Source organism: Polistes fuscatus, unplaced genomic scaffold, assembly GCF_010416935.1.
Source record: "Polistes fuscatus isolate 324 unplaced genomic scaffold, CU_Pfus_HIC Scaffold44, whole genome shotgun sequence".
In the NCBI taxonomy this organism is placed as follows: Eukaryota; Metazoa; Arthropoda; class Insecta; order Hymenoptera; family Vespidae; genus Polistes; species Polistes fuscatus.
In genome coordinates, this window is record NW_025113123.1 from 1 (window position 1) to 14,022 (window position 14,022).

Below are 14,022 nucleotides of genomic sequence, written 5' to 3' on the forward strand. Positions count from 1 at the left end.
CGAGAATTTCCGGAGGATTATGGTGTTCAGACGATTCGATTCCAGATACCCCATCACTGAGAGCCACCGCCGTAGGTCCGCCATCCGCTCCTAACAGTCCTACCGTATGACCCTGTAACAAGAAACAAAAAAAAAACCATACGATTAGAAATAATATTTCTGTACCATCATTTTAGTATTATTTATAGCAAAAATATTTTAATCTAATTAATTTCATATATATAGATATCAAAGATTTTTGAAAATATCTATCTCTCGAGATTTATGTTCCTATTTTATAGACAATTAACAATTTTCCTTTTCGCGATTGTTATCTTCAATTAATCAGTATTTTTCATTTTATAATATTTGATTTTAATAATAATTAAACCCATATATTATAGTAGATCCTCATAAATAGAAAAAGAATTCATCACAGGAGCAACATAACTTCGAAAATAATATAACTCATACTTTCGCTCAATCATTACAATAAATCAAAATGCTAATATACATACATGCATAGATACATAGATACATACATACATACATACATACATACATACATACATACATACATACATATACATAGAATTTAAAAAAATATAATAAGACAATTTAAAAAGAACGCCAATTATTAATTTTTCAATCAGCATTATATATCATCTCGTTTTAATAAATCAATTTAATAATAAATAACAAATCAAAGTATTTCAATATTAATTAAGAATAATAATAATATTTAATAGTGATTATATAAATATACAAAAAAAAATTAGATACTATTTTACTATTAAGGCAAGATTGTTTTAATTTTTCTATAATATACAAAAATAGATTTTTTATATTTATAATAAATTAATTTTAGTGTACAAAAGTTTCGAGAGTAAATCTGTGTGTGTGTATATATATATATTTATAACATTTGCAACATTCTGAAAAAAAAAAAAAAAAAAAACAATAAACACAAATAGCAACATTGAAGCTTTCGTGTAAAATATGAACTTTCTAAGACGAATGTATATATTTTATTATTGTGTTAAGTTTCTATAAAAAAAATGCAATCCAAAATTAACTTAAACTAAAATATAGAATATTATTTTTAAGAATAACAAGAAATATGAAAAATAAATCCTTGCACATATGGTGAACATGTTAACTTAATTTTTTAACGAATATGGAAGACCATAATAATAATTAGTTTAATATTAAAAAATATTTCTTTTTTTTTTATAAATAAAAAGTAATTTTAAGAGTAAAAGTGTTCTAATAAAAAAAATTGTCTTTATAAAATATCTCATAAATATACAACAACATGCATGTACAAAAAAAAGAGTGTTGTATAGACGTAGATTTTTGTTCAATATATTAATATGATTGTATCATAAAATATTATATATAAAATATATAATACAATAATATTGATATATTGAATGCAAATATAAAAAATTATAACCATGAATCGATCACAAAAAGAATGCTTGTCGAAGCGAGTATTCAACAAGTGTTTTTAATATACGAGTAACTTTCTTTAGTACCGCTTTCTTTAGCTACGCATAGTTTGTGAGCCTTGCATTTATCATGATGATTTATAATTTCTAATCTAAAATTGCCATTCCCTGCAGCAAAAGAGGTACGTATTTCTGGAATGGAATTGCTCCATTTTCTACAATATTTGCAAAACATAAGATTTGACTGTTTGTCGTATTGAAGCCACTGATACGCGTTTAACCAGCTGAGTTTAAATTTACCAGCCCTTTTACCTTGAAAAATATTATGTTGCAAAGTGTTACGCAAAGTGGACTGTATCACCGACATTTCCTGTTGTAAATTATTTACTCTCATAGATCTCGATAGATCGTTGTTATTAATTGATGACAATTTAACGTTTTTACTATAATCTGACAAAGACATATACTGCAAATTAGACCCTAAGTTGTCGTTCTTATATTCAGAATGTTGTGAATTTATAGGAAAGATACGATTTTGCAAAGAGCTATGTTGATCCTCAAATTCTCGCATAGTTCCTGACACATTGATACATAAAGAACCTCCAGCCATGATGGTACTTTCTCGTGAAACTCGCATCACAGTTGAATCTGGATGATTGGGAGTCATGTTCTGTACGTCCATTGTTTCGTCACTCTTCCCATCCCTTTGAACTATCCACTCCACATTAGTCTGTCAACAGAGAAGGAAAGGATATGTGCTTAATCGACACATTTTCATTGAATCTTTTTATGCGTACAAGAAGCCAATTTTGCATCTCTTTATTCTTAAAATCCCTTCCTTTCCGTGTCTCTTTTGACTGCGTAGTCACATATATGATGATAATATATAATCATCATTAATTGTGGGAATAGTAACGAAACACTGACATAAGAAAAAATTCAACTAAGACAAAATGTAATTATACATTTTGCCTTTGGATAACAATATAATCGCAGACACCGCTGATAAATGTTGGTAATATTCTCCTCCATTTCGTTTATATATTTACAAATATAAAAAATATAACACACTTAAAAAGCCATTTAATGAAAATTAAAATATAGATAAAGAAAATTACTCTGGAAAATAACTTAGTATTACGATAAAATATGGTGGAACAATATATGTCAAGTACAAATACGGCGCGTTCATAAATTTTATAAAAAGGTATACATATATTTTTCCACCGCTACTGTCTACCAAAAAACTATAATAACATTGCTGAAAAGAATAATGCATAGTTTTATATTAAAAAAAGAAAAAGAAAAAAAATTGTACACGCTTAATACAACATCGACATTACAAAATCTAATAACAATCTAATAGTAAGAAAAAACAATAATTGAATAATTTAATAATAAAAATAATAAACAAATGTTACTTACTGGGAGAGATATATTGTCATGGAAATCCGATAAGTGGTGGTCTAATTCTTGCTTGATAGGAGCTTGCGGTTGCGATGCAGGAGACATAGGTCGACTACCATCCTCTAATTCTGTTCCCAGGGCATTATTTACCTTTGGAATAACAGGCGGACTTGATTTATAATTACATTGCGAAGATACCTGAAATAACAAATACATATTTTGATCCTCTAGAAATATATATAATTGCTAAACTAAATTTATTCGTATAATTAACGAAGAGAAAGTTTTCTTTTGATAAAAGAGACATAAAAATAATGGTTGTATTTTATATTTGTAATTTTTTGTCGATACCATGTATAAACTCTTAATTTAAAAAATAAATGAATAAAAGTATATTTTATATTTTAAAAAAATAAATAGTAAAGAAGCTCTTACTATTATTATAAATGCTGAAAATATAGTTATCATGTTCATGAATCAAATGATAGATATTATCTCTTTAGTCAAAATTCCAAGGTCACAGGCAAAGTTATTTGGAAAGCTGTGTAATCATATATACATGTGTAATTTATTGATAACAATGAAACGATCGTTATCAGACAGAAATGTACTGTAAGTAAAAGAAAAAAAAGAAAAAGGCATAATATTTTAAAAAATTATTAAATGCAAATGTCTTGCGATGAAAATGGTTATTTAAAAGAGTTACATTTGGAAGTTTAATAATACTTGCACTTCTATCGTAATAGAGCGGAAGAAGTTGTCGGTGTTTATCGTTTTCTTTCCTATTTTCATGAATTTACTCCAAAATATAAAAAGAAGAGAAGAAGACGTAGTCTAGTCGATAATACTCATCGGAGAGTACCATTAAAGTACGTACCTGAGAATCAGACAAGAATCTTTCGCTAGGAGGCCCAGTAAGCGAAACGTCATAGCTGCCAGAAAATTTTCTTTTCCTCTTTTCGGGATGCGATTGAAGATTAGGCGAATCTGTATGCCTGATACCAGTTTGCGTTTCTGGTTCAGGCGAAGGACTCTTTTCTCCCGTCTTGTTATTTACACTATTATCTGTGAGGCCTCTGATTTGTAACGCCTCAGCCGTTTTGAGGAACATCGGTAGTACATGCTGACTAACGTTAACTTCTCCCTTATACATAAAGTGCAGCAACGCTTTCATTTCTGTATCGTTGACATCCTTCAGGAATATTATCGGATGGGGATGATTGTTCTGGAGGAAAATAGTCTCGAAGTAAGGACTACAAGCGGAGAGTATCGTCTGGTGCGCCTTAAAGGTTTCTCCAACGCAAGCCAAGGTAACGTCGCAAAGTGCCTCTCTGGCAAGCAGCGAACTGAGTACGTCAGTAAGGTTGGCTGGGTGATTGTTCCACCGTAGGCAATACTGCTGGTCCATCTTGTCTATCTCCAATCCCAGCCCTACAACCAAACTAGCTGCCCTGAACTGTCCGACACTGAAAAATCTGATCACCCTGAACAAATAGAGAATGACTCTCCCTAACCCTTAAAACAATAACTCACACGAGTTCCCCGCGCGCACACTCTCTCCCTCCTATAGTCCTGACGATACCTCTTCGATGATAATATCGCGACTCTAAACCAACACAACGTCCTCCGTGCTTCTGCAAATGTGCCACATTGCAGTATAACTGTAAAACCCTTCAGGGTTCACGCGTCGCTACTATACGTGCCGAAAACATACATTTTGGCATAACCTCGACTAACGAGTCAACCGATTCGCGATGAATCCTCTAGCGATAACGCGAGATCTTACATACGATACGAGGTTAGATCGCTAATTACGACGCAGTACGTAACCACCCACGTAAACGACAAATATCCAATACGAGGAAGATAATGTTTTCGGCAATGTCAATATTCGCGATGCTTGGGCGCCATTGTCGGCCGTGGCTCGTCTAAACCACACGAGCCTTCCTGCCTCCGTGGAAAACTCCGTTTCTTAATTGCCGATTTTCTAACCAACCGTCGACCCAACACCGTTCCCTTTTATTTACATTTAATCCTAACGTTATACATTTCAACACCGTACACGATTAACTTTTAATCGAACATTATCTTTAACGCGATAATAGATTACTCACCTTTAGCAAACTTTTTGCCATTACAACGCCATTCGACCCTTAACGTCCACTGCCATACCAATCTGCCAATGCCTACGGCCTTATTTTTAAAATACTTTTGACCTTCGTGCATCTGCCGTAACGAATGGCGCGAAGGGCGCTCAAATTCAAACCGACTCGAACGCCTCGCAAGAATCCTACCGCCAACTACTGCGTTATTCTCGACCTATCTCTGACGTTTCATCTTTTTCTCTATTTATTTCGTCTCTTTTCTTTCGCTCTCCTTCTCTTTCTTCTCTCTCTCTCTCTCTCTCCTTCTATCTTACTATCTCTTTCTCTCTATCTTTCTATCTCTTTAACTATATCACGAGAGACAAGATTATTTCGGACGTTGGTCGACACGATTTTATATATGAAACGACACCCGTGTGTCATATCCCATATTGATTACTCTACGTATATTTTTTTATTTACCAACCGTAGAGAAAATTTTAACCTACATTTTTCTCTTCCTTTTTGTTTCTTTTTTTTTTTTCTTTGTTCAATATTTTGTTATTCGTTCTTTTTAATAACAGTGAAAAATTTATTTACCTACCGCCATTGATTTTCGCGAGTATTATTAATTTTTTCTTCTTCTTTCTTATTGTTTTTTATATAAAATTTTATATTTTAATATTATCTCTCTCTCTCTCTCTCTCTCTCTCTGTGTGTGTTTATATATAGCTGTACTTCCTTTTTACGTAATTACGTTACAAGTCCTTCCTGCAACATCTCCAATTTCTCAATTTTTCTTTTTTGTTTTTTTTTCTTTTTTTCTTTTTCTAGAAAACTATTTCACGTGTATAATAAGAAAATATTATAAATGTATACGTTAAAAAAAACTTTGATGAGTTTTTTCCACGATGCAAAAAGAAGATAGACGCGAAGATAAACTTGTTTCTCTTTCGATAGATAAAGAAAGTTTAATATAAAGTCTTATATATACGAGAAGAAGAAGATGTCTTTTAATCGCAAGAACGAGAAAATTTAACTATTTATTTACAAACGTAATAATACACGTTGCATTTCTATTTTCGCGTTTTTTCTTTTTTTTCTTTTCTTTTCTTTTCTTTTAAATCTAATTTGGATCTTATAATTTGTATTTTCTTCTTTTTTCTTTTTCTTTTTTTAAATAATTAATCGAGCAAACGTCTAACCCCGTTTTCCCCGTACGATACTAAATTCAATTAACTAACACATAAGCATAGAAAATATTGAATCAAAACTCTCCGATATTTCGAAATTTTACTGAATTTTACTTTAATGGTATAAATAATAATAATAATAATAATAAAAAGAAGAGAAAATTAACAAAAAAAAAAAAAAAAACAAAAAAGTAATATTTTAATTCGTTATAGTAAAAGAAGATACACACGAAACGATAGATATTAATTATCGAACATACGGATTGCACGTCTTTCAGATAAAAATGTCTCCTCTTATCTTGTTGACCGTAACCATTGTGATAATTATCATCCGAAATTCTATTCAGTCCAATCAAACCGAAAGACTTCTCTTTCTTTCTCTTTTTCTTTCTCCCTCTCTCTCACTCTCTCTCTCTCTCTCTCTCTCACTCATTCCGATAGAATTTTCGAGTAGCGCAATCGGAAGAGTAAATAAACGTGACTGTCCTGCTTAGTGTCTCGAATTCGAATGCCTTCACGCTCCTTTTCACTGCGGCAAACTCTACTTTTACGAGTTTAAACGTTCCTTGTAACCAAATACTTTAAAACGCCTACTACTTCCAACTTTTTTCTTCTTATCATTTGAGTTTTTTCTTTTCTTTTCTTTTCTTTTTCTATTCGTTTTGTTTTCTTTCTTTTCTGCATAAGGGTCCTCCACCGTTCATACGGGTAGAGAGAAAGAGAGAATCGTTTTATATTTTGTTGTCTCGAAAATTCGTTCGAAACGATATATCGAACCAACAAATTACTTTTGTAAAATTTTTAATTAAAAAAAAACAACGAAATAGAATAATAATTGGAAATATATTATTTTCTTTTTCATCATTGTTTCTATGATATTTTTTTTTTTTCTATTAAAAAATCTCGATCGAAATAATTTTTTATTTTATACCCTCGATTTGTATTAGAAATACTTTTTTTGTTTTTCACAAATTTCAATTAAAATAATGAATATGATATATATGGTTTCGATGGGAGTAAATATAAAAGCGATTAAAAAATATTTTTCATATGCAGAAAAATACATATTGTATCTATATATATAAATATTTTTTTTCCCTGTATATGTTGATGTTTCTGATAATTGGACCGACGACATTACGACAAAGTAATTTATTCCAAAGATAATTTCTCCCCTCTCTCTCTCTCTCTCACTCTCTCTCTCTTGAAGATAATCTAGACATGGAAAACGATGGTAGAACCAACGGCAGCGTGTATTCAATCGAACGAATCCCGTTTAAAGCAATTTGAGGTTCCCGTTTTGGTGAGTTGTATGGGTGACGTCATTAAACACGTTTATAGGTGCGAATCGAACTTTAATCATACGTCCCGTATGGGTACGTTTTACTACGAAACACGAGAGAAAAGAGAGAGAGAGAGATGAACACATGGAAGAGTAAAAAAAAATCTTTTCGCGTTTTAAACCATTCCCCCCCCTCCCCTTTTTCTATTTTTTTCCTTTTTTCTTTTTTTTCCCCCTTTTTTTTTTCTTTCCCGTGCATGGGCAAATATTTGCCCAGACTAAAAACACGAAACGCAAATGGACGAATGAGAGATAGATAAAAAAGAAAATTAAGATAGATATACGAGAGAGAGAGAGAAATTACATCTATATATTTATCGGGAATAATATATTTGAACATTTTCAGCTTTTCAAATGATTTTTTTCTCTCCGTGCTTCATTTAACGCAGTAATAAACGATAATTCACTTAAAATCCTTCTCTCCAATCTTTCTCATATTAAATTTCATTTCTACGCTTGGCGATACGATAATCCAATTTAAATATACGCAACCGAAATGTCAATTTGTATAAACAAACGTATATTGAGAAAGAGAATATAATAATATATAATCGTTGCGTAAAGATCAAACATAACCTCTATATCGATCCTATCTAATAAGATCATTTCTCTAAATGAATAATTTTCACCGGGAGGCAGGAACGTGCTCGATTTTAATCCTAAGCTTACGAAAATTTGTAAAATAACAAAGAGGACGACAAAATATTGAATCGTTATTTCACGTATATGTATATGTGTGTGTGTGTAAAAGAAGATATTTTCGATGCGCGATATATTTTGACTGTAATTTTGAAAAGATATTAATTCAATTTTTAATATCGTTACTTGTCGTTTCTATGATCTTAGAATTAAACAAAACAAAACAAAAAGTGTCTAACAATAATAACAAACGTCCCAAACGCGTTATAAATAATTCGATTACCGTTGAAATTATTATGAAAATTTGGTCAACCGGTCGAACCGATCGCATTTTTGCGCGTGCACACGAAATTCGTGACCGTAGAAACTTGAATTCTTTCTTTCTTTCGTTTTTTCTTTTTTTGTTTTTTTTCAGCGCGACAAAATCTGGTAATAAAGACGAGAAGGTTATAGGGAAGGTGATGGAAGGTGAGGTGGGCGGGGGGGTGTGGGATAGAAGGAAAGGTGAAAGGAGATGAGATAAAACGATAAAGTGAGACACAGTTCTACCCAAAATGAACGAGTAATTAAACAGTGACCGGTGGGACCGGGCTATGAAGAGTCGGATTGAATCAAATTTTAATTGAAATTAGTTTTATTTTTCTTCCTTCGAAACTTCTTTTTTTCTTCTTTTTTCCTCATTTTCATTTTCATTTTCTTCTTTTTCTTCTTCTTCTTTTTCTTCTTCTTTTTTTCGCGCCCAGAATCGAGGTAGAAAAAATACGGGGAAGGTTTTCTTTGTATACTCAACTGGTGCTTTGATCAATGACGAAAAAGATAGGAAGCGGTAGTGGGAATAGGTTTGATCCTAAATTGAAGTATTTTCTTAAAGGATCCTAATTACTTTTCGATTACGACACTTTAACGGTCCTCTTTTTTATTTTTCTTTCCCCCACCCATCCCCCTGTTCTAATTTTACGACGATAAAAAAAATAATCCTTCTTCTAATAAATTTCTCTTCTATTTTCTTTTTATTTTATTTTCTTTTTTCTTTCATCTGGTAAACTCAACTCTTTAACGTTGAAATTAATTAATGAGAAAATATATGTTGAATACTAGTCGTAAATGATGATGAAATATAAATAAATATGCGCGTCTGTGTGTGTTTGTGTTCGCGTAAATTGGGTTAACCTTTTTTTATCGAGTCAGTATTTTCTGTTTTTCAATTTTTAGTTAATATTTTTTTGTAAATAAATGGTCAGCGTTTATAATAAAATAATCCACACGGTGTGTAAATCATTATCAAACTTTTTTTCGTCAATATTTTCGTATATATATTTTTTACGCCTGAGCATTTATTTTTCTTCTTTTTCCAAAAAAATATTTGTAATTAATTAATTAATCAAAAAAATACTGACTCGAATAATAACAACAACAATAATAATAATAATAATAGTAGTAATAAATGTTTATAAAACTCGATCGATCGGATAAAAAATTCGATCGATCTAATTGCAACAATTAATAATAATTATCAACATTATAAAAAAAAAGAAAAAAAATCTGACGATAAAAATGAGAAAAGAAAAGAAAAGAAAAAAAAAGAAAAAATAAAAACAATCGAAATGGAAGGATTGACAGACCTGCGGATATCCTCCGATCGAAGGAATCCCTCGAATCACGTTGTCCTCCATTCCAGTATTTTTTTTTTGTTTTATAATTATCTTCCAGTAGTTTAAGAAATAAAAAAAAGAAGAAGTAATCCATTGGATCATCGAAAAATCGATTTCTTCGAGAACGAATCGTAGGAAAAATATCGTACGATTCGCATTTCTTCAAAAAAACGATCCCAATTTCGATCGGATCGCATTATTTCGAATATCATCCCTTAGGATAATCTTCCGGCGTGATGGCAGACAGGTAGATCAAAATTACGAATCTTCGATTGACGATTAATTATTTTCGTAACGCAATAACAATATTTGTCGCGTCTGAACGAACATTTTTCAAAAAATATTTCTCTTCAAAATCGTGTTGCAACAACAACAAATGCAAACCGCGATCAGAACCGGGAGGACGGGCTGAACAATAATAATAATAATTCTCGATCTCGATTAAATATTCTTCGGATAATCGAGTTTAAAAGGTGAGTAATTATTAGTATAAGTGATCGAATAAAATAACAAGAGTAGACAAAGACAAAGAGAAATATAGAAATACAGAGAGAGAGAGAGAGAGAAAATATGAATCGATACACTTTTGAATGTACTTTGTATCGTCTTCAAGAAGAAATTTCCTACAATTGGACGGCTTGAAAAGGTATCTTCTCGCAATACGGCAAATTATTTTCATCGTTCTTACATATTTTTCTATCTTTTTTTTCTCCTCCTCTCCTTCGAACGATCGAACCAGGTGTAAATATCGATAGGAGAGTATATACCAACCACGTGGCACTTTCATTTCGTTCATAGAATCGCATAGATGTTGATTAATCGTCAAGGAAACGTCAGCACGTCGGCTACTCGTGTTTCCGCATGTTTCACGTTGATTCTTTTCTATCTCTCCCCCCCTCCCCACACCCCTATTGTCAATAATAGGGTTATCAATTTTTTCGTTCGGACATCGTGGAATGAAATTCTTCACCGTTGTGCTGTCTCTCTTCCTTCGTTCGTTACGGAAAAGAATAAATAAATATTCTTTTTTCATCCCTTGTTGTCATCAAAGAAGAGTTTTTTTTAATAGATGAGTGAATGATGGAAAGAGTTTAACGAAAATCGACGACGAAAAGTTAGTTCAAAGCCAATATAATACTTTGATTTATTTGATATATTTTCATATGACTTTTGGAATTGGCAATCAACCGATCCGCATTGGTGGATCCCCTCTCTTTAAATATATTTTTTTTTTTTCATTTAATATAATACGTTTGAAAAATATAATAATAATAATAATAATGAAATGATATTATTATTATTGACGATTTTTATCTATCTTCAGGGAAGATAATATGATTTTCAGTTATTATTTTAGATTTTAGGGGATGGTGGCACAAAAGTGGTAAGTTTGATTCAAATTCAACGTATAATTTGTACATTTGTTCGAGTATCGGGTTACAGGAATGGATTTTTCTTTTTTTTTTCTTTTTTTTTTTTGTGGTTTTTTTATCTGCAACCACGAGTATATCGGATACCCCGAATATATCGGGTATCCGTTAATGTTTATCGTATTATGATTTTATTATTTTTTTTTTCTTTTTGTTTTTTTTCTCCTCGTTTCCTTGGAATACATGTTTTATCATCCCCGTGCCGTTTTTCATCGCGAGTTTTTTTTTTTTTCTTTTCATTGTATTATTATATCGATCTTATCGACGAAGAACGTTGGATTAACATCTCTCTCTCTCTCTCACTCTCTCTCTTTCTCTCTCCCTCGAGTAAAATTTCTTTTGAAATCTTCGGAAGAAGTCCCTTCGTTGTTTTTACTTTTCTTTTTTTTTTTTCTTTTTTTTTCGTCCAAAAAGAGACACCTCGAAGATGCGATTTGACTCGAAAACGAGATATTAAAACAAAATATATATTTCTTTTCTTTTTTTACTCTTTTTTTAACGTTATATAATATATTTTAATTTTTAATTGCGCACGAGATCGAATAATTATAGGGTGGTAATACGGTGGTTAATACGAAATAAATGAGAAAGAAAATTAATGACGAAAAAAAAAAAGAAAAAAAATTATTTGATACGAGAAGAGGAAACGCGAGATTTGAATCTGGACGGTTTAATCATTTCCACGTGGAAATATTTTCCATTGTTTTATATATCAGATCGGAATGATCAAATGGACGTATTGATAACATAACTCGCATATTATTTCATATTTTATGGACGGATATCTTGAAAATATCTTGAAAGTCGTGTTTTTTTCTTTATTTCTTCCTTTTTTTTTTTTTTTTTTTATTATGCAGTATACTCGAATGATTCGCGTAATTCATCGAAACACAATGAGGTGTGTACGCTGATCGATACGAATTATTGATCGAAATTTATCGAGGAAGGAAGTTAGATTATTTTTTTTTTCCCGTTTTTTTATATCCTCGAAGATTTTATTTTCGTTTAATTAATAATACGTTTTTTTTTTCTTTTTCTTTTTCCTCTCTGTAAAAATATCTTTAATAATAATTATCGATCTCTCTGTAATAAATATAATATATATATATAAATTCTTTGCGCGTAAATATTGGAATGATTTGAAATATTTTCTTTCAATCAGCGCAACACGCTTAAATTCGATCAATCTATTAACGTTATAAAAAGAAAAATGTAGAAAAGACGTTAAAGGAATTCGATCTCGTCGCGTATAGGAGTTCCCTTTTAAAAGAAGTACTTATTAAAAATATAAGGATTATATTGCGAGAATATATATATAGATCACGTATCCGTTCAATTTCAACAGTTAATAAAAATATCTCGAGGAATACTTTGTAATCGATAAAATTGCATATAAATATATAAAAAAGAAAAAAAAAACAGATAAATCTAAAAATTGATTTCAAAAATGACGATTAAATATATACATTTTAAAGATAAGATATTAACAATGGATAAGAAACTTTAATTTTTCCTTTTCCTTTTTCTTTTCCTCCTCATCTTCGGACGAAGAAAATGCGATCAGAGAACGACGCGTTCAGGATGGATATGATCCAATATATAAATCGATATTTTCGTGGTACGGCAAATAAATTTGTCTCTTTCTTTCATTAGAGCATAGAATAATAATAATAACAACAACAATAATTAAAACAGTCCCGTCCTCGGCGACAAAAGAACCTGGTAAATTTGGTTTACCGGTTATAAGCGTCGCGATGATACGATTAAAATAAAAATAATTGACGTATCGAAATCGACGCGCCTTTTTCGCCGTCAATGGCGATGATAATAATCGCGGACGGCAATTTGGCGCATCGTTACCTGGTTTACTGAAATTCGTGAACATGAAACCTCCTCGGCCCCCGGGATTGCCAGGCGGCGCGTTACATTGCAGCTTACGGAAGAAGTGCCCGGAGAAGTTTATCGGTCGTTTCTTCCCACGAAGAGACTCCTTTTTTCCTTATCCTCTTCTTCTTCTTCTTCCTCTTCCTTTCTTCGTATAACGGACGAAACGAGAAATCTTCCAGGCGTCGAACCTCGATTATTTTCCGTCTTCAAGGACGAATCAATTTCAAAAAACTTCTTCTTTTTATTTCATTCGTCTCACTAGGTTTATACGAAAAGTTATATTCCCGAATTCAACGGGGGAGGGAGGTAGAGACGACGACAACGACGAATAATAATAATAATAATAATTAGTCGAACGATCGTCAACACTCTTGCTCGAAGTTCACACTGTTCTACCCCTCTCTTTCTCTTTCTTTTCGGACGAGGACGGGAAACGAGAAAAAGTTAGTTAACGTCGACGATAACCACGCGAATGTATGTATTCCCCGAACGGTAATAATCGGTGAGCGGCGACCTTAAACTTGTCCCGGCCATGATCTCCCGCGCGCGGGGCCGCGCTCGCGCGCGCGCGCTTTCCTCCGGCGCGCCACGCCGCGCCGAACGACGAGAGGGTTGCTTCAAATCGAAGTGGATCGCACGAGCTAGCAGCGGCGATTGATGCGCCGAGCCAACAACTGACGACGAGGACGACGACGACGGCGACGACGACCAAAATGAGGGCGACAAGTGGGAGGAGGAAAGAGGGTGCAAAAGATCGATCACGTCTTTTTTTTTCTTTTTTTTCGTTACTTTCCTTTCCTTTCCGTTAGTTCTTCGAAATTTCCTTGCTTCTCGACGATTACAACGATGACGACGACGACGACAACGACGATTAAGACGAATAATACGGATAAAGATTAACGACACAGAAGAAGAAATACGTGGGACGTAGCGCGACGCGCAGCAACGACAGCAACAA

The 14,022-nt window shown here is 32.3% G+C and overlaps 1 protein-coding gene across 3 annotated transcripts; it reads right to left on the reverse strand.

Moving 5' to 3' along the window:
• Nucleotides 1–1,422: 1,422 nt before the first annotated feature.
• Nucleotides 1,423–12,204, reverse strand: LOC122521622 (hypermethylated in cancer 2 protein-like). 3 transcript variants are annotated; one of them, XM_043642466.1, is made up of 4 exons: nucleotides 4,952–6,016; nucleotides 3,715–4,268; nucleotides 2,856–3,035; nucleotides 1,423–2,160 (listed from the first exon to the last, which is right to left on the reverse strand). In XM_043642466.1, exons 1-4 carry the CDS (start codon nucleotides 5,061–5,063, stop codon nucleotides 1,477–1,479), a joined length of 1,530 nt encoding a protein of 509 aa, XP_043498401.1. In that variant the 5' UTR covers nucleotides 5,064–6,016; the 3' UTR covers nucleotides 1,423–1,476. The 3 variants fall into 3 exon arrangements, with proteins under 3 accessions (XP_043498401.1, XP_043498402.1, XP_043498400.1); XM_043642467.1 differs by lacking the exon at nucleotides 4,952–6,016 and adding an exon at nucleotides 4,371–4,945; XM_043642465.1 differs by lacking the exon at nucleotides 4,952–6,016 and adding an exon at nucleotides 9,718–12,204 and having other exon boundaries at nucleotides 1,424–2,160.
• Nucleotides 12,205–14,022: the final 1,818 nt, after the last annotated feature.